We start from the raw sequence: 18,231 nt of genomic DNA, 5'->3' as shown, positions 1-18,231 counted from the left end.
TGCCAGTGTTTGTTATCTCTAGTCCTTTTGCCTATTACTAGCAAAAGGGCCCGTGCGTTGCAACTGGAGAAACAAATACCACACGTTTTTAATCTTTTTATAATCATTTTGATTTATTAAAATAATAAGCTAACTAACGTAGTCAGTCATATCCTATTTTATTAAGAAATCAACCCGTCCATTGTTAATTCCATCATGATAAGAAATTGAGCGGGACAAGCAAAGCAAAACAAAAAGGCTACGTGAATTGATCAATGGACTGTTATCTTATTTCACTCATGGGGTAGAGAATATGAGATCAGATGACAAACTGAAAGTGGTGTTCCATTCTCTGTCTCTACAACAATACAATCTTACATTCAATACATTCATTCATCAACAAACAAATCCCCATAAAATAAAATTTCTTGCCGGTGCTTGGCACACGGTTGGAGGCATGGGGAGGGGATCTCACCAGATGATGAGTTCCTGCCGGAGGAGGGGATACGATGAGGGGAGCAAGGGTTAGGCGCCTCTATCTGGCCATAAGGAGTCGTCGTTGCCGCGCCATAACCTCGGAGTTCCCCGTGTGACCCATGGAGGCCCGCCTCCACCTGCAAGTACTTCGCTCCGCCGCGCCTTATCCGCGCGCCACCGTCGTTCTGCATTGAGCAGACGCATCAGCCTCAGTCATTGTAGTTGTCGCGTTGATTTGATCCAGAAGCTGTGCTCGAGCGCCGAAACGGGGGCATCAAGCGGGCAGAGGTACGGCCGCGGAGGCGGGTGGGTTGAGATCGACAACAGTGGTGGTTGAGGTCGGCCGCAACGGCGAGTGGTGTGGCAGCGGCCTGGGCACAAGCCAGGGTGGACCAGGGTCTTCGCGAAAATTACACTTTTTTATAAAAATGCCGCGGTGGATTTTCCGACGGAAGCAATAGCCGCTTTATTATTAGGTATGGATTGTTGCCGGTATGTATGGTCCCTAGGCGCGAAATGTCAACGATGGTGAGTTGCACGTTAACTTGTTTGGCCCTCGGCGTCCCACGCGATCAAGAGCAGTATGACTACATACATAAACTCATGTTGCACTTGCGAACCAATCTATCGTTGAATGGTTAGAGGAACGGCAGTATCCAGAGTCCATCAGAATTTAAATTCTTGTAGTCGTATTATTTTTGAATTTATTTAAGGATTTTAATGATGTGCATTTAATGAAAGGAGAAGTTTTCGTTGGTGACGAGACGTCTAAGATGATTTTGTAAATTTTAAGATGATATGTTGGTTCAATCTTTCAAAAATGCTTATAATGATATGATGTATGTATACGTTCATAAGAGTGAGTGTATGCGTGTGTATATGAACGCTTTCATTTGTATTGTGATAAAAAATATTTATGTTGCACTTACACCCAAAGACTAAAGAACATAGTAAACGATAATAAAAACAAATATTTTATGTTATTTCTTATTTCACAAGTTCTTTTTCACCAAGCCATTTAATGTGTTTCATGCACAGCGATGTGAGTGTGTGTAACACACGGTGCACACACATGTCTTCACATAAAATTCATGATTACGTGAATACTCCCTCCGTCCTAAAATAACTGTCTTGACTTTGTACTATCTCTAATGCAAAATTTACTAAATTTAAGACAGTTATTTAGGGACGGAGGAAGTATATTATAATTAACTATAAATAATTTAAAAATAACAACTAAGTAGCAACAGAGACCACAAGATGATCTACATGATTAAGAAAATTTGATACTTTTCATAACAAATATCAATGAAAATCATAATAACTTTATAAAACTTATAAAATGATTATGACTTAACATTTTTTTAACCCTAAAGATCGCCAGACCACCCGATAAAAATAATAATTGGACAACATCCAACGCTAAATATAAAACAAATGACCAAATAGGTTGTGAATGAATAAAATGAATTAGAGAAAGTTTGACGGTATATCTATACTCTTTTTGAGACATGTCGCTATATGTACACTTATTATTATTTGACCAAAGGGTAGCGATAGGCGTCGGCGCACGGGCCCAAATTTGGGTCGGTGCTGTGTAGCCCTTTGATTCGTTTCCTGACAGTCGTCGGATGAGGCAGGTCAATGGCTCAATCTACTGTATTGCATCTTCCTCCTCCCCTCGCTCCTCTCTGTCGCCAGCGCATCCCCGTGTGCCCCCCGCGTTGACCGCGCCCCAACCAATTGCCGGCAAGCTCAAAGCACGTCGCCGACGAGCTCGAAGCACACCGCCGTTGAGCTTAAAAGCCTCTGCGATCCAAAATCTGACACCATCATGGATGAGCACTTCCAACCATCACCGTTGCTCGCCTAACTCGCCACAATGCTGGTCCCGCAGGTCGTCGCCTGTTGCAACTACGGCCGTCAACGCGTTATGGTTCCAACATCCCAGTGCAATGCCTGTCGCCCCTTGCTGCTGACGCTCATCGCTCATGATCCCCGTGAATGTCGGCCACCAGCCTCTACCATCCAAAATAGATGTAACAAATTTCCCGCCCGGTTGTAGCAAAAAGTGATGTTGGTTGTAGCAAAAACGTCGTCGTGGGTCGCTGCTCCATCACGAAGGATGTAACAAATTTCTTGTCCCGTTATAGCAAAAAATGATGGTGGTTGTAGCACAAATGTTGTCGCCATCGTCGCGGGTCGCCGCTCTGCCATGAACGATGTAGCTAAAAATCTTGTCGGTTGTATCAAAATCAGACACAGCTGCAGCAAAACGTCTTCACCGTCGTTGCCAAGTGGAGAATTGGCACTTTCATGAATTATTAATATCACTCGAGTGCCAACACAAATCATTTTGGAGTGGATAACATGTAGCAACGTGGCATGGGAGGTTATTGTGTACTCCCTGAGTCTGTAAGGAAAGTTTATATATTTTATTTGAAATCAAGCGGTGTATAATTTTATTTTATTTACGAGGAAAAATTCTGATTTATTCATCAACTGTCAAGACAGTACAAAGAACACTAAAAGTAAAAATTACATCTAGGTCTACAAACCACCTACCAACAACTACAATTACTAGAACGAACCAAAGACGCGCCGTCATCATCGCCCCTTCATCATCGGAGCCGAGCAAAATTTGTTATAATAGACAGTAAAGAAGTCGTCATACCAAGACCCAAGAGGACCAGCGCACTAGAACAGCAGCCGCCGCCGATGAAGAAAGTGTAGATAGGAAGGATCTAACCTAAAGACACACGAACAACCGGATCCAAGTGGATTCACTGAAGACAAACGCCGACCGAATTCCACGAGATCCGTCGGAGAAAAATCTCCACACGTCCTCTGATGATGCTAGACGCATCGTCGGAACGAGGACTAAGCAGTGTACAGCTTGACCAAGTTTGTAATATGAAAAGTTCTCTAGAATTATATAATTCCAAGTTAATATCATTGGACACACAAGAAACTATATTTTTCGTATCCTATCTACTCCCTCCGTTTACAAGTCCGACACATTTACCTAGGTCGTCAATTTGACCAATTTAATAAGAGGCATATATAATAAAAAATATATCATTAGAAACTTTAGATGTTCTATTTTTTTAATGATATAATTTTTATATTAAATAATATATTTTATATAAGTCAAATAGATAATCTAGGTACACGTGCATGTGTATGCCTTCTAAACTGTGACGGAGGAAGTATTTACATTGTAATTGTTGATATATATTTTTTTTGCCATGAAAACTTGGTCAAACAATGCATCGTCAAAATTTATGAGCCTTCATTTACATGGACGGAGGGAGTACTGTTCACACACTCTTCCTTGCCGGGCTACAAGGCCGTAAATGACAGGTGGCCAACTCCTATGCATGCTTCACTTTGTAATCTTGCCCAAGGCATGGCGATAGATAATTGATTAATGGGGGTACATCCGAAAAGCATACCAACAAGATCCTGGAAATGTCAAGCTCGCAGTTGCCTGGAAGTTCCTCTGGGAAGACCCACCAAAAAGCCTTGGATGTGTATTTCTTCTACTCCCTCCTTTTTTAAATATAAGTATATTTAGAAATTTCTATTAAAAATCACATACAGATGTATGTAGACATATTTTAAAGTATAAATCCACTCATTTACTTTGTATATGTAGTGGAATCTTTAAAAAGACTTATATTTAGAGGGAGTAGTTGCCAAAGTCTAGCTTAGGTCCTGGCTGTGCATTTCTCCTTGTGGGTTCTTCGTGTCCGCTTGGTAGCTTGGAACGGTCCGTACCACCATGCATATTCCAAGATGCCGGGGCTCTCCGGCGTTTCCGGAAACTGCCTTGTCCAGAAAGGAATTCAGGCCCCGCTGCAATTCCTGTCAGTTATTAGCGCGTACACTAGTTTTCATGAAGTTCCTGAGCTCCAAACGAAGGCCTTGCACATGGTTTGAACTCAAGTCTCCCTCTCAGGGTGGGGTGGGTGAGGAGCGGTTGACTCGGGTCAGTCTCTGATCCTGCAGGTCAAGTCTTGCAGCATCAGCTGGAAACTTGTCCTTGCCTGACCATGGCATTTCCTGGAAACTCCCTACCATGAATGATCATACACAAGAAAACAGGCACAGCAACTTACATCGGTGGTGGTAATTCCCTCAACCAAACACAACAACTTACATCGGTGCTGTCCACCCATCAATTTTGAGCAACACAATGGCGCCATGCGTCCAGCTATCGACTCAACAACTTACAATGGCGCTGCATGTGTGTCCAGCCACCGATTCAATCCTATCTACAGACAACCCAATCACTATTGTACATGTACACACAACCTCTCAGGGAAAGGGGAAAAAAACTCTCAAGGTGGAAGACCTCCGAGGAGGATCCACGGTTCTATGATGGCGAATATCACCACTGCCGCGGGTCATTTTTGGTACAGACCACAAAAAATGAAAGCATGAATCAGGCTCTGCGCCTTCTTAGTTTGTTCGGGGTCTCCGCATATAATAACTGTCGAATTTGTATCTCCAGGCTTTGGATCATGTACTGTAATTGCAGCGCCGGATATCTGAAAGGTGCAATACTGTCAGCCCTGTGAACGGATGCTCCTTAAACGAGTTACATAGAGTTTACGGCTAGAGAGCCAGAGGCAGCCAAAGACTCAAGGACTGTTTCAAGTGAGTTTACAAGAGTGATGGAAAGCTGAAATACATGGGAAAGTATTGTTTAATCTGATGTAGGTAAACAATAAACAAGAGAGTGCAAGTACCTTTTTTATCTCGTCGAGGTCACTGCCATTGGTTCCACAAACAAAACCTATGTACTTGCAAGGAATAACAACTTCAGTTGTTGTAGTTGCTGGTGTAGCCACTTGGTTTTCACTGCTGATGATGTCAGAAAAACAGTGTTAATTTCTTTAAGAAAAGGAATTTTCCGGGTTCAAGTATGGCACTCCTACAGATTCAGTTATCAATGGACTAGAACTTCCGCATAGATCGTACACATGGTATTTATATCATCTGATAATAAATTCTAGTTTCACAGCCAGAGTGTAATGATTAAAAAAGAATGGGAAAAGCCGAATCAAACAGTTAGCATTGAACTTACCTTGACACTGGCCCCTTTCTGAAATCTACAGCTGGTACTGTGTCAGGCATGCTTCTTGGAGCGTCAGTTGCTGGTGCCTGCACATGATAAGGGACCTGATTCTTGGACATTCAACCACAGTGCCTACAAATGATATTGTTTTGAACAAAGTCCAATGGCAGATCATCCTAAACTGCAACCTTTACTGGGAGTTACTTGACAGTGGAAGTTCTTAATAGAGACCTTTGTGCACAATATGCTACCAACAGCATTCTAAATTATTTATGCTTACTTATGTCAAACAGCATTCTCCATGTACTAACCTCAGGAGCCCAGGTTCTTGGTGATGGCTGCTCAACAAAAGGACGAGGACCTCCTTGTTCACAACCATATGGGTAGGGCATCCTATCAGCACCCATGTGTTCCATTGGATGTGAAGGAGGTGGGCCAGGTGGTCGAGGATCTGCCACATCAAAAGGACCCATAGGAGGATTAGGTCTGAAAGGATGCATAGGATAGGGAGGCATGCCTCCACTGTGATGTGATGGAGCTTCTTGTCTTGACTGGTGATGGGAAGGGTTCCCAACAGGTGGATACGGAGGCATGCCTCCACTAGGATGTGGCTTCGGGGGAATGATGAGATCTCTAATCCTTCCAGTGATATGAAGCAATGCATCTTGGATGGACTGGAAGCTACCAGTGACCTGCAACAAGGGCTCAAGAAAGTTATAGTCTGAACTGCATCTACTCAACAATCCTCCTTAAGCGATCTCCTAATTTTTTTTCTTCTGGGTGACCATATATTTGTTAAGTATGATATCAAAATAGTGACTGACGCACATATGCATCACAAGTGTATTTTTTTAGAAGGAAGGTTCAAGGGAAACAATTTGAAGGAACTAACTAACTCAGATCATGTTCCAAATGGAGGACTTGGAGCATAAAATAGGTACTGTTAAAAAAATACCATGAGAGAGTTGCATCACAGCTACAGTACATGAACGGGAAAATATTAGTTCTCTCATACTACTCCCTCTGTCAACTAATATAAGAGCGTTTAGATCACTTTTAGTGATCTAAACGCTCTTATATTAGTTGACAGAGGGAGTACTTCACAGTACAAAGGTATCCTATAGTTCACTTTGTATCCTAATGTACGTTAAAAAAGGTAGAAAAAATATATTAAATACTTAACACAAGACCTTTTTCTAATACAACTTGAAGTTGACGCGTACTGTTATTTTCATGGCAGTTAAGAAATTACCATGAAAGAGTTCCAGCATAGCTACAGTACATGAACGAAGAAAATATTAGTTCTCTTGTACTACTTCACAGGACAAAGGCATCCTGCAGTTCCCTTTTTTTTTTGGAAGAAAATGCACTCTGTAGTTCTCTTTGAATCCTGGTGTATGTTAAAAAAGGTAGAAAGGACTTTTAATTATTCAATGCGAGACCTTTTGCTGATACAAATTGAAGCTGATGCATGATGTTATTTCCATTTCATACTAAATGAACATTCTTAACACATTGTGTTATTTGTTGTGGAGTAAACTAAGTTTACACTCAATGATGAACCTTCAGTGCTTTTAAGGAAAATACACCAACAGACAATCCATCTAACACAGTTTCTTTCAGTTAAGAGTCTGACACTTCAGATCAACTATCTTTACTACCCAGCATTTTTTTCTCTACAACACTATATGCATGCAACATCGCAACCCCCAGCCCACCCGTGCAGGTTACCGGCATATTAGTGAACTATAAAAAGGGCATGTAACCTAGACATAACTGTGATGTCCACGAGATCGAAACATACAAAGGCACGAAAAGTCAAAAGCTGGAGTGGTTGATTAGTGGAGCTGGAACATACCTGAACCAGCTCATCATTTCGTTGTGCACATCTTGGAATTTGTTCATTCCCAAAAATTCGGATGCTGGCTCCTGTTAGCTTCCTCATCTCTGCAATTATGGATCCACCTTTGCCAAGTAGGCAACCAATATGCTGCGCTGGAACAAGAAGCCTTGCAGGTACAGAAGAACTTTTATCCATAGATGCCTCCGAGATTTTAGAATATACCCGAAGCAATGCGTCCTGAGATGGAGAACGCATCATCTCAGAATTCTGCACAAACAAAAATTGCATCCGTCATAAACATTTCGGACAACAGAAAATGCATGGACAAAGTTATCCCCATATCCTTGTCGATACTTGCAGGATAGAGCCAGCATCCAACTTGCTGTGCATTGTTATGATATGCAAGTATTCACCAACATGCAGATCCATACAAAATATGTTTCGCACAGGAAATATAAGATTTTCATCACTTAAAACTATATAAGAGGAAAATGAGTGATTCTTTCTAAGTTAGAGCCACACCTCACGCGCAGATATCACAATTATACGCTCATCCGAATCAGCAACAGGGTCTATAACCTTAACTGAAGCACCAGTTTCACTCTGTAATGCGCGGATAGTGGAACCGCCTTTTCCAATTACGCCGCCCACCATATCATTTAAACATATCATTCTGAACACTATCTCTTGTTCAACAAAGAATCTAGGACCAGGGGCAGCACCATTGCTTGAAAAATTCCTTGCATGATAGTCAGGAACATGTGGTGGTGGTAAATAGCTTCTTTGAGAATGAGGATCCACACCAGGTGGACAACCAACTCCACTGCCTGGAGGCCCGAATGGTCTTCCAGATGGAAAATTGCTTGTGTCTGGCCTAGGATTATCTTGGAGGCAGGTTGAAACTAATAAAAGCGCTTTCCTTGCTGCAGAAAAGCTCCCACTTATCTAACAGGAAAACATCGTCATGTTAGAATAAGGTGAAATCAAAAGATTAAATATCCAAGTTAAAGCTTAACATGTCAATATAACAGCAAATCTTAAGCACTGCAATACTAAAAAAAGCCATTACCGGTTAAATATAACAACAGGTAGAACTGATTAATATCCAAGCAATCCACACAAGTATTTTAGAAATTGCAAGACTCTGCTTGCCTAATGGTTTGGTGAGAAAAAAAAAACTGCTTGTGTAAAAGGTTCACAAGTAAGAGGGGTGGGCCTCGATTGTAATGAACGCTGCATCTCTGCAACAAGAACAATCAACCTTTAATACTGTTTCCGTGTCTTAACAACGTATCACCGATAAGACGGTTCTGATCAGAAATCACGAGAATGAGCCCACTTTATGTGCCCAACTTTGAATTAAATTTGAGCAAAGTATAAAGCAGGCAAGATTGGTTCATTCAGAGCTCATTTTCTAATACGGGCACATGTATTTGAGGTACACAAGAAGACCATGACCTTTAACATAAACCAACCATAGATTATGAAGATGACTACCAAAATCATCATGCTAGAACGGTGTCTTCTTTCCAGCATTTTATGATATTCCAATTCGCAGCATATGGTCAAGTTCATTCGCAAGTACGCATATTAGTATTTTGAGCAAAACCATGCTGACTCAGGCACACGAGTGCATTATAAAACTATGTCTTATTCTATGCTTTCAGCTCACCACCCAGAGAAAATATCTCTTATTCTAAAATTGACTCCTAGTGCAGAATCATCATTGTTCCACATCATATCCAGAATTACAACTATTACATCAATATAAATCAAACGGTCAACATATTTGGAAAATGAGCGCCTTGCATGATGGGGTGTGAACAGTGAAACACATACAGTTGAGCACGCTCTCCTGCTGAAATTCCTCAAAAGTGTCATCCTTTCATGCCATATGCATAACCGTGTCCTCGTCAGAAGACATGTGATATTGTGATGCACCCCAGGGAACTAACCTACACCACATCTGCAAGTTGCACTGTCCTACGTGTCACCCGTGAAGTGGGCAATCCACGCCCTGGGGCTGAACAACGCAGTGGTATGATGGAATAATCATCCTTGGAGTGATGGTAGGGGGAGTCATGGGATTGTGACTGGGCGCAGTTGAAGCGCACGTTAGAGGAGGAGACAACAGGGCTTTCGAGCCCCGGGACAAGGTTGAGGGTCAGGAGGGAGTCATTGCTGACAAGGGCAAAGTGCAGCGAGGAAGCGGCATCCATGGAGCAGGCTGAAGCTAATGGTGAAGCCGGCGCCAAGGCCTTGAACAACAAGATCACAACGACGGTATGGATTCAATGGGTTCACACAGCCACACAGGGCAAGACCATGATATGCATGAAAGTTCATGGAGAAGGGGATGACGTTTTTGATCTGGGTCTCCTAAAGGCTGTCGGGGTTAGCAACAAGTCTACGAAAGGGCATGTAAATTTGGGCCTGAGAAATGCAGGTAATCAGCAGTGAGCCTTCCATCGATAAGACAGTGTTCAAACGAACGGCATCAGTTCATGGCTTCATGCTCGACGGTCCGCTTGGGGGAAGGCAGCCATTTCAGGCAGGTGGTTGTCTCCTGATGTAGAGGGGGGACATCGAAATGTTCACTGAATGTTCAGGATATCGGTAATTCGTAGCATATCAGCCGGGTGCTGAATAGGGATTAATCAACTTACCAGTCTATTAACTGCATTTATTGGTAACCCATTATAGCTTAACTAGGGACATATCTATATACCCTAGGCTGCATCTGATTTTTTTTTTCAATGTTGGAGCACTTGCTGCAGTAGAAGCAGCCGTAGATTGCTACAAATGCCAAATCCATAACATCAATACATACTAAATACTGCATAGGATAGCAGCACAGCAGCAGAAGAGCAAGAGGAGAGGAGTTTACCTCGCTGTCTGGCGACGCCATGGGCAGAGGACAGGAGGAGCCGGCGACGAAGCAGCTGGAGGAGTGGAGATGTGTCTGCTGGGGGGCGTGCTGGTGGCTGCTAGGGAGGGGATCTTGCTGCTCGGGTAAGGGACAGTGCCGCTGGGTGCTCAGGGAGGGGACGGCGCTGGCGGCTGCTAGGGTTAGGGGCGGCGGCTGCTCCTCCATGAGCGGGAGGAAAAGGAGAATGAGTGGGAGAAGGGAGAAGGGGAGGGAATGGGCTAACCTAATGCATAGGCGGCTACGGAAGAAGGGAGGGAACGGGCTAACCTAATGCACGGGCTGCTGCAGAAGAAGGGAGGGAACGGGCTAACCTAATGCACGGGCTGCTGCAGAAGAAGGGAGGGAACGGGCTAACCTAATGCACGGGCTGCTGCAGAAGAAGGGAGGGAACGGGCTAAATTTGGGCCAAAATGCCCAGGCAGTCGGTCGGCCCAGCTGATAATTCGTCTGACAGACGATTAATCAGCTTGACAGACCGATAAATTGGCCCACCCAGTTAACTGCATGAATAGATGCTTTTCGTATCGGCAGGTGGCCGAGATACAATTAACTGTCCGATACGCCAGGTAACTGGCCGATAATTTGAACACTGATCATTCCGTGATGCAAGAGACACAGATTCGACAGGAATTATTTTTACATTTGATGGTTAATGCTGCAGATAAGGACATTTCCTTTCAATATTTAGAAAATCAGGAATCATCACGCGCGAACGTATAGCGCGACTGGCTCCCCTCCACATGATCAGCCGAGTGCTTGAGGCAGCGCCACGTGATTCCCGTGGATGCCAACGTCACAAGGAAGTGGCAGCGGCTGCACGAACATCGCACGGTGTGTATACGCGCTGTAGTGAATGTCTTAGTAAATTGCTTCACATCTTTATACATACCTAATTGAGTGACTCAAATCGCTCAAAGCATCCTTTGCAACACATAACTAATGTTGATAATTACCTACGAAATGCACTCCAGAGTGGTAAATGACAATCCTAATCTTATTATTTCCTAACAAAATTTAATTGCACAGTTCAAGCAAGCATTTAAATGGCAATCCTAAACCACGCTAATTTCTTACTGAATTTAAGGGTACAATTTAAACATTGCCCACGCGGGCACAGCACTGATTTCATTGACTATACGCCACCAAGCAACATCCAGCGAGCGCAATACTTGTTTGATGCATTATACAGTACCAAGAAACACCCATATTCATCTTGTTTTGCATACAAAAAGGCCTAGGGAGTTGAGATGCGTACATGGATGAGCTCGTCCCCCTGCAAGGCGCAGGGGGGCACCTGCTCCCTGTTCCGGAAGACCCTGATCTGGGCGCCGCTCTCCTGCCGCATCCGCTCGACCGTCTTCCCGCCCTTCCCCAGCACGCAGCCCACCTGCCCCCCGGCCGCCAGCATCCGGCAGCCCACGACTCCGGCCACCTCCTTCTCCTCCTCTCCCTCCCCCGCCTCGTCGCCCCCGACCCTGTGCCCCACCACCCGCTCCCACACCCTCACGGCCGCGGCCGGCGCATCCGGCCCGGATACGACGAGCACGGCCTCGTCCCCCACGGGGGGGTGCTCCACGTGGAGGTCGCGCGCAGGATGGAGGTCAGCGGCACGGCTGGAGGGGCAGAGGAGGCGGAGCGTGATGCTGGGGCGCTTCGCCGGCGGGGGGTGATTTGAGGAGGAGGCGGGGGTTGCGGGTGCGGCCGCGCCGGCGGCGCCGGCCGGGGCGGAGGTGGGGGAGATTTCCATGGGGTGGGGCGGTTGAGCTAAAACCCTACTGATCCTAACAAAGAAAACCGGCTGACCGCGTCAGTTTGGGTTGCGCCTTTGACTGCACGGTATCCACCGTGCGATTGAACTTCGAAGGATCAGATCACGCGCTCACATCCTATTAGCCGCCACACCAGCTCCCCCTCCCAGATCACCCACCCTCCTCGCCGTCGCCGGCAAGCGCCGCCGGGAAAAGCCCGCACGGCGGTGGCGGCGGCGGGGTCTTCCTTTTCTCCCTCTCACGAGTTTAGGGAAGCGCGGGGGCACTCAGCCAAGGAGAGGCGTGGGGCGCGGTGAGCAGGTGCGGTGGGCGCGGCACGAGCAAGTGCGGCAGTCGCGGCGTGCGCGGCGCGAGCGGGCACGACGACTAGATGCTCGAGCGCGGGGCGACCAGGGTCTGGTGGGCGCGACGTGCACGCGATGGTGGACCAGGCGGGGGCGGTGGTCACGGCATGCGCGTTGCGGGGCAGACTCAAATCCATGGGGTGCGGCTGCCATTGTCGCTGCCAACGCGCCTGATCTGGGACGACACGGTGTGCTGGCGCTGGTGGGTGCAACGGGACGAGGGCGGTGGTTGAGCAAAGCCGTGCGAGAGAAGTGGGTGGGAGATGAATGGGACCCAACATCGGTGTTGCATCCTCCTGATGGTGGTTTGGCAAGTTCGATGCAGCTATGGATGGGAGGACGAGGTGATGGTGGTTGGAGGGAGGGGAATGGCGTCGATGCGGTTGTTGCATCCGTCGACGGGAGATGAATGGCCCGCGAGCATTGCATCCTCGAGGAGATGAATGGTGTCATGTTTGGTTGCATCCTTCCGACGGAAGAAGAATGGCGCCACTGCGGGTTGCATCCTCCATCCAGTGGGAGAAGCGGATGCAAGGTTGAAAGCACATCTAGCTTGCCGAGGAGGTGTGGTCGGCCATGGAGGCAGCGGTAGTGGTTTCGGTGTGTAGGCTTACCGGATCCTGGGTTCGGGCTAGGTAGGTGAGACAACCGGTGAAAGTCGTACTCTGGTTATGGCTGAAGTCATCGATGACGGCGCCTTCAAGGCGTCGCTTCCTCGTTGGAGGCATCGATGTAGTTGCTCCCATCTTGCCTTCCCTTGCCCTGGGAGAAACACTTGATCTAGTTTAATTAGATCGGACGATGGCAGCGCTATCTGGCGTAGTGTTCTCTCTTGGGGCAACGTCATGAAGATGGATCCGGTTAGAGGGACCTGTGGTTAGCTCATGGGGACATGTGTGTTGTTTGCCGAAAGACATCGTTTGTATGTTTTTTTGGTCCATTTTTTCTTATAGAATGGACCAACTATGTTCTATCTGACTAACAAATTTAACAATTAATCCGCTAACATTAAAAAAAACATTTGGCCAAGAAACTAGTACTCTAGTTTTTTGATTAGTGATGAATCATATGATTTGTTATTGCAATTAAACATTGCTAAATCGCACTAGTATCAAGCCAAACCCAGGGTGTATGAAGTTGAATGTCGACGCATCAAAATTTTGCGGATTCATGCGCGGGAGTGACGGTTGATATTCTGAGAGGCGCAAATGCTTTTTTTCTTGCTAGCAAGTGCGTTTTCTACTCATATACAGTTGAAGCGGTGATTATGAAGACGCTTGCTGATGACGAGATGATGTATATACTTCTCGCTCCTCGTTGGTTACCCCAAGTGGAAGGTTAAGATGTAGTCAGCAGCAAGTTTTCCCTCACACGGAGACTGTAAGGTTTATCGAACCAGGAGGACTTCTAGGATCAACAAGTAGGTGTTCGTTGTCCCTGTCTAGCAGAAGACGTGGACCTGCACACACAACAAATAACTTTGCTCCCAACGAGTACAGAGAGGTTGTCAATCTCTCCGGCCTTGTAGTTTTCAAAGGATCAAAACACAAGCGGGAATAGTAATAGTGATTGCAACAGAAAAGTAAATGAAAGCGGTAAATTATGGAGGTGTAAACAATGGTGGTGATATGGACCGGAGTCACATGATGTTGACTAGTGATGTCTCTCTCCCAAAAGACGATAAACAACTATGCTTGGGTAAACAAATTACAGCTGGGCAATTAACAGAATTATGAACGCACCGCAATGCTAATTATGCTACTTGAAAGTTAGAGGCTCAATAGTAATGGGCAGTACGCCAAGACAAGTAGACCATTTATTCATCAGCATCTACTTACTAATCATCCACCTTGAGATATCTATCCAGAACATTTCACCGGTATTAAGTTGCGAGCCCCACCCAAAGTGTCAACTCAAAGCAACGGACAACTGCATTAACGAACTATGCGTAAGGTAAACAATCCTTGCAACCGTGGTCACAAGCACCGTTGTTTTTTCCCTGGTGGCAACAAGCACATCCCCTAGTCTCATGTTTCTGTCACTCAAGCTAGACATCGAGGGGCATGAACCCACAATCATGCATAACGCCCCCTCTTGTAGTTATGATCTACTACTCGGCCAAAGTAATAAATAGCAATGGAGAACATGCATGAATCACTAAGGAACATAACATAAAAGGATAATAAAATATATTACTCATAACAATCTAAACATAATCTCATAATCCATCGGATCCCAACAAACCGAGCACAACAATAGCAAGAGAATTACATAGATGCCTTGATCATGTAGGGCAGCTCACAAGGACTAACCATTGAAGCACAAGATTGGAGAGGAGACATCACATAGCTACTGGTCATGGACTCATGGTCCAAGGAGGACTACTCACGGCACGTCCGGGGAGCATCCATGGCGGTGGAGAAGCTCCCGGAGGTTAATCCTCCCTCCGGCAGGGTGCCGGGAAGAGGTCTCCTGACGCTCCCTATCTCGGAAGCGCTGCGGCGGCGGAACGATGGAGAAATTCACGATTCTGGATCTCATGGAAGGGGTTTCTCTCAGAGGAGTAAATATAGGCAAAAGGAGGGCACCGGAGGAGGTGGGACCCACCTAGGCGACCTCTTGGCGCGGCCTAGGGCCAGGCCGCGCCCAGAGGTCACCTGGGAGGCCCCTGGCCCCCTCTGGCCCATCTTCGGTGATCCGGAAGCTTCCGTTACGCTGATTTTTTATATATTTTTCTTGGGATTTTTCGGGCTTCGAAAAATTGGGTAAAAGCCCCTACAGAATAGACAACACCAGGCAGATACTGACACTGGGTGCACTGAGTTAGTAGGTTAGTCCAAATATGTGTAAAATGATATGAAAGTGTAGCAAAAACATATAACAATGTCACCCAAAAGATCATGGACCAAGCAGAAATTATGGATACGTTCGGGACGTATCAACATCCCCAAGCTTAATTTCTTCTCGTCCTCGAGTAGATAAATGATAACACAATAATTTATGTGGTGACATGCTAACACATATATAAGAACTTCAAATTAAAGAAAGTAAGATATGCAATTCAAGTCAAGACAATAACAAGCAAGAGTCTATATCTAGTATTGAAATTAGCAAAGTAAGAACATCAAGGTGCAAGAGCTCTCGCTGTCCGTGACTCGAATGTCTCCAAATGATGTTTGCGTGCAAGAAGTTGGAGATGGGTTTAGAGAATAAAATATATTTTTAATTGAGAACTCAATCTACTAAAATTTCACACTTAGTCTCCTTCGGAATCTTATTTTGACTCATCCCCAGACCACTAGTCTGGCACAAGTCAAAATGATCCTCTCCCTTTCGATTTTGAGCACTCATGCAATGGATGAGCGTAAGCAAGATATGTTGGCACTTAGGATGGCAAAGAGAATAATGACGGGGAAGGAAGACAATAAGGGTGTGAAAGGCTCACATCAATGAGGACAACAATAGGCGAGAGAAACCAAAAGATAGATATGATGTGAGGAGTAGGGAGTCACGCCCAAGATGCGACCCTATCCTCAATTTGGCACGAGGGCCTCGTCAGGGATAGAAGCGCATCTCGTCGTGTCGCAAGAATGGATATCGTTACAAGTACATGTACTGAAAAGAAGAGATATATAAAGAGTTGGCTTACACTCGCCACAAGCTACATCAGAGTCACATCAGTACATTACATAATCATCAAGAGTAAGAGCAGGGTCCGACTACGGACGAAAACAAACGACAAAAGAAGAACGACGTCCATCCTTGCTATCCCAGGCTGCCAGCCTGGAACCCATCCTAGATCGATGAAGAAGAAGAAGAAGAAGAAGCAACTCCAAATGAACAACCAACGCGCTCGCGTCGAGTAACCTTTACCTGTACCTGCAACTGGTGTTGTAGTAATCTGTGAGCCACAGGGGACTCAACAATCTCATTTCCAAAGGTATCAAGACTAGCAAAGCTTAATGGGTGAGGCATGGTTAAGTGGTGAGGTTGCAGCAACGACTAAGCATATATGAGGTGGCTAAAACTTACGAGTACAAGAAATAAGAGGGGGAAGATCTACGCATAACGGACGTGAACTACTGATGATCAAATGAATGATCCTGAACACCTACCTACGTTAGACATAACCCCACCGTGTCCTCGATCGGAGAAGGAACTCACGAAAGAGACAGTCATGGTTACGCACACCGTTGGCAAGTTTTAATTAAGTTAACTTCAAGTTATCAAGAACCAGTGTTAAACAAAGCTTCCACGTTGCCACATAACTGCGGGCACGGCTTTCCGAAAGATTTAACCCTGCAGGGATGCTCCAACTAGTCCATCACAAATTACCACAATCCGCATAGAAATCCTCGATCACGAAGCTCGCGATCTCGTCGGATTCCCTAGTGGAAAACCTCAACTCTGAGATTACCCAAAGCATCACCGGAATCCCGATGCACAAGATATCTCGTCAAAGGTAAAGCTAATCCAGCAAGGCCGCCCGACCTGTCGACGATCCCGATAGGAGTCGCATACCTCGTTCTCAGGACACGGCGGATGGAAAAGCCTACAGGTACCAAACCTTGAGTTGCCCCGTGGTGGCCCCGCAGTCTGTCCTTTTTGGACCAACACTCATGAGGAGCACTGGCCCGGGGGTTGATTAAATTATCCTCGGGGTCCGGAAAGTCCCTATGCAATTTTATTAGGTGATTAGGCAAATGTAGTACCAAAGTTGGGCCTTGCTAGACCAGCTTTAATATAAAACGAATTATCAAGGGGGTCCCCATAACAACCCCGATCGTGTTAGGAGCGCTCAATTATGGAACATAACACCGGTAGCCGAAACTAAGGGGGCAAAGGTGGAACAAAACGCCAGGCTAGAAAGGCCGAGCCTTCCACCTTTTACCAAGTATATAGGTGCATTAAATTAAATAACATTTAATATGGTGATATATCAAGGAACCCATGCTTTCACATGGAAGCATCTGCACCTGCAACTAGCAACGCTATCAACAGGGTTAAGCAAGCAGTAACATAGCCAATCAATGGTTTGCTAGGTTGAACAGGTTGAAGGTTTTCATGGCATTGTTGAGAGGCTGATATTTAACATGTGGTAGGCAACGAGACATAAACGATAGAAGCGATAAGCTAGCATGGCAATGATAGTAATGGTATCTGGGGAAATGGTCATCTTGCCTGAGATCCCGCTTGGAAGAAGAATGCCTCCGTGAAGCAGACGAACCGACGTAGTCGAACGGGTCCTCACAATCCGGCACGCTGCGGAACTCTATCGAGACGAAGCAACCGGAAACACAAATCAACACACGGAATTCACCACACGATGCACAACACAAATGATGCATGAGCAGCTGAAAACATGCAAGTCACGGCATGACAAATCACACAATCAAACACTACACATTAAGTGAAGTTCAATATGCAACGAGTTGCATATTGACGAAACTCCATGTTAATTATTTAGTTCTATCCCGATTAAATACATGGCAATATTAAATGTGGTTAAACATGGCAAAAGGTGGAGCGTAATTAAACTACCTATCTAGGCATTTTAAATGAGGTCGGAAATGACATATAGCATCTCCAAAACGACCTCACATGCTAATTTACAATTCTGACCAGATCTGAATTAACACATTTAATTAGTTGTTAAACATCAAAACAAATAGGTTCTCGTGATTCTACGAGTCATTTCAAGCAATCTACACATAGAGATCATCTCCAACGGAGCTACGGATCAAAAGTTACGAGCACCGCAAGATATGATGGCATGAATGCAATATGTGTGCAACGACGGTCACGAG

The 18,231-nt window shown here is 45.4% G+C and overlaps 1 protein-coding gene across 8 annotated transcripts; it reads right to left on the bottom strand.

Annotated features, from left to right (window-relative positions):
• Positions 1-4,573: 4,573 nt before the first annotated feature.
• On the bottom strand, positions 4,574-12,104 carry LOC123399608 (RNA-binding KH domain-containing protein RCF3-like). Of its 8 annotated transcripts, none has more exons than XM_045094005.1 (7): positions 11,567-12,104; positions 7,905-8,327; positions 7,398-7,649; positions 5,851-6,231; positions 5,549-5,643; positions 5,211-5,325; positions 4,574-5,009 (listed from the first exon to the last, which is right to left on the bottom strand). In XM_045094005.1, the coding sequence occupies exons 1-7, from the start codon at positions 12,056-12,058 to the stop codon at positions 4,866-4,868; spliced, it is 1,902 nt and encodes a 633-aa protein (XP_044949940.1). In that variant the 5' UTR covers positions 12,059-12,104; the 3' UTR covers positions 4,574-4,865. The 8 variants fall into 8 exon arrangements, 6 of the variants coding, with proteins under 6 accessions (XP_044949940.1, XP_044949941.1, XP_044949942.1 ...); XM_045094006.1 differs by having other exon boundaries at positions 5,211-5,322; positions 11,567-12,101; XM_045094007.1 differs by having other exon boundaries at positions 5,549-5,625; positions 11,567-12,101.
• Positions 12,105-18,231: the final 6,127 nt, after the last annotated feature.

The sequence above is a fragment of the Hordeum vulgare genome, chromosome 5H (genome assembly GCF_904849725.1).
Source record: "Hordeum vulgare subsp. vulgare chromosome 5H, MorexV3_pseudomolecules_assembly, whole genome shotgun sequence".
NCBI classification, from domain to species: domain Eukaryota; kingdom Viridiplantae; phylum Streptophyta; class Magnoliopsida; order Poales; family Poaceae; genus Hordeum; species Hordeum vulgare.
Note: the sequence above shows the minus strand (reverse complement) of the source record. Positions and strands in the feature narration are given on the sequence as shown.

What these genes read in the sequence shown, in the direction of transcription:
- LOC123399608 (XM_045094005.1), bottom strand. Translation starts at nt 12,058, where the DNA reads ATGGAAATCTCCCCCACCTCCGCCCCGGCCGGCGCCGCCGGCGCGGCC. An exon ending in TTGTGATATCTGCGCGTGAG is followed by an intron (nt 7,650 to 7,904) that starts GTGTGGCTCTAA and finishes TTGTTTGTGCAG; the next exon opens with AATTCTGAGATGATGCGTTC. An exon ending in AGAAAGGGGCCAGTGTCAAG is followed by an intron (nt 5,326 to 5,548) that starts GTAAGTTCAATG and finishes TGACATCATCAG; the next exon opens with CAGTGAAAACCAAGTGGCTA.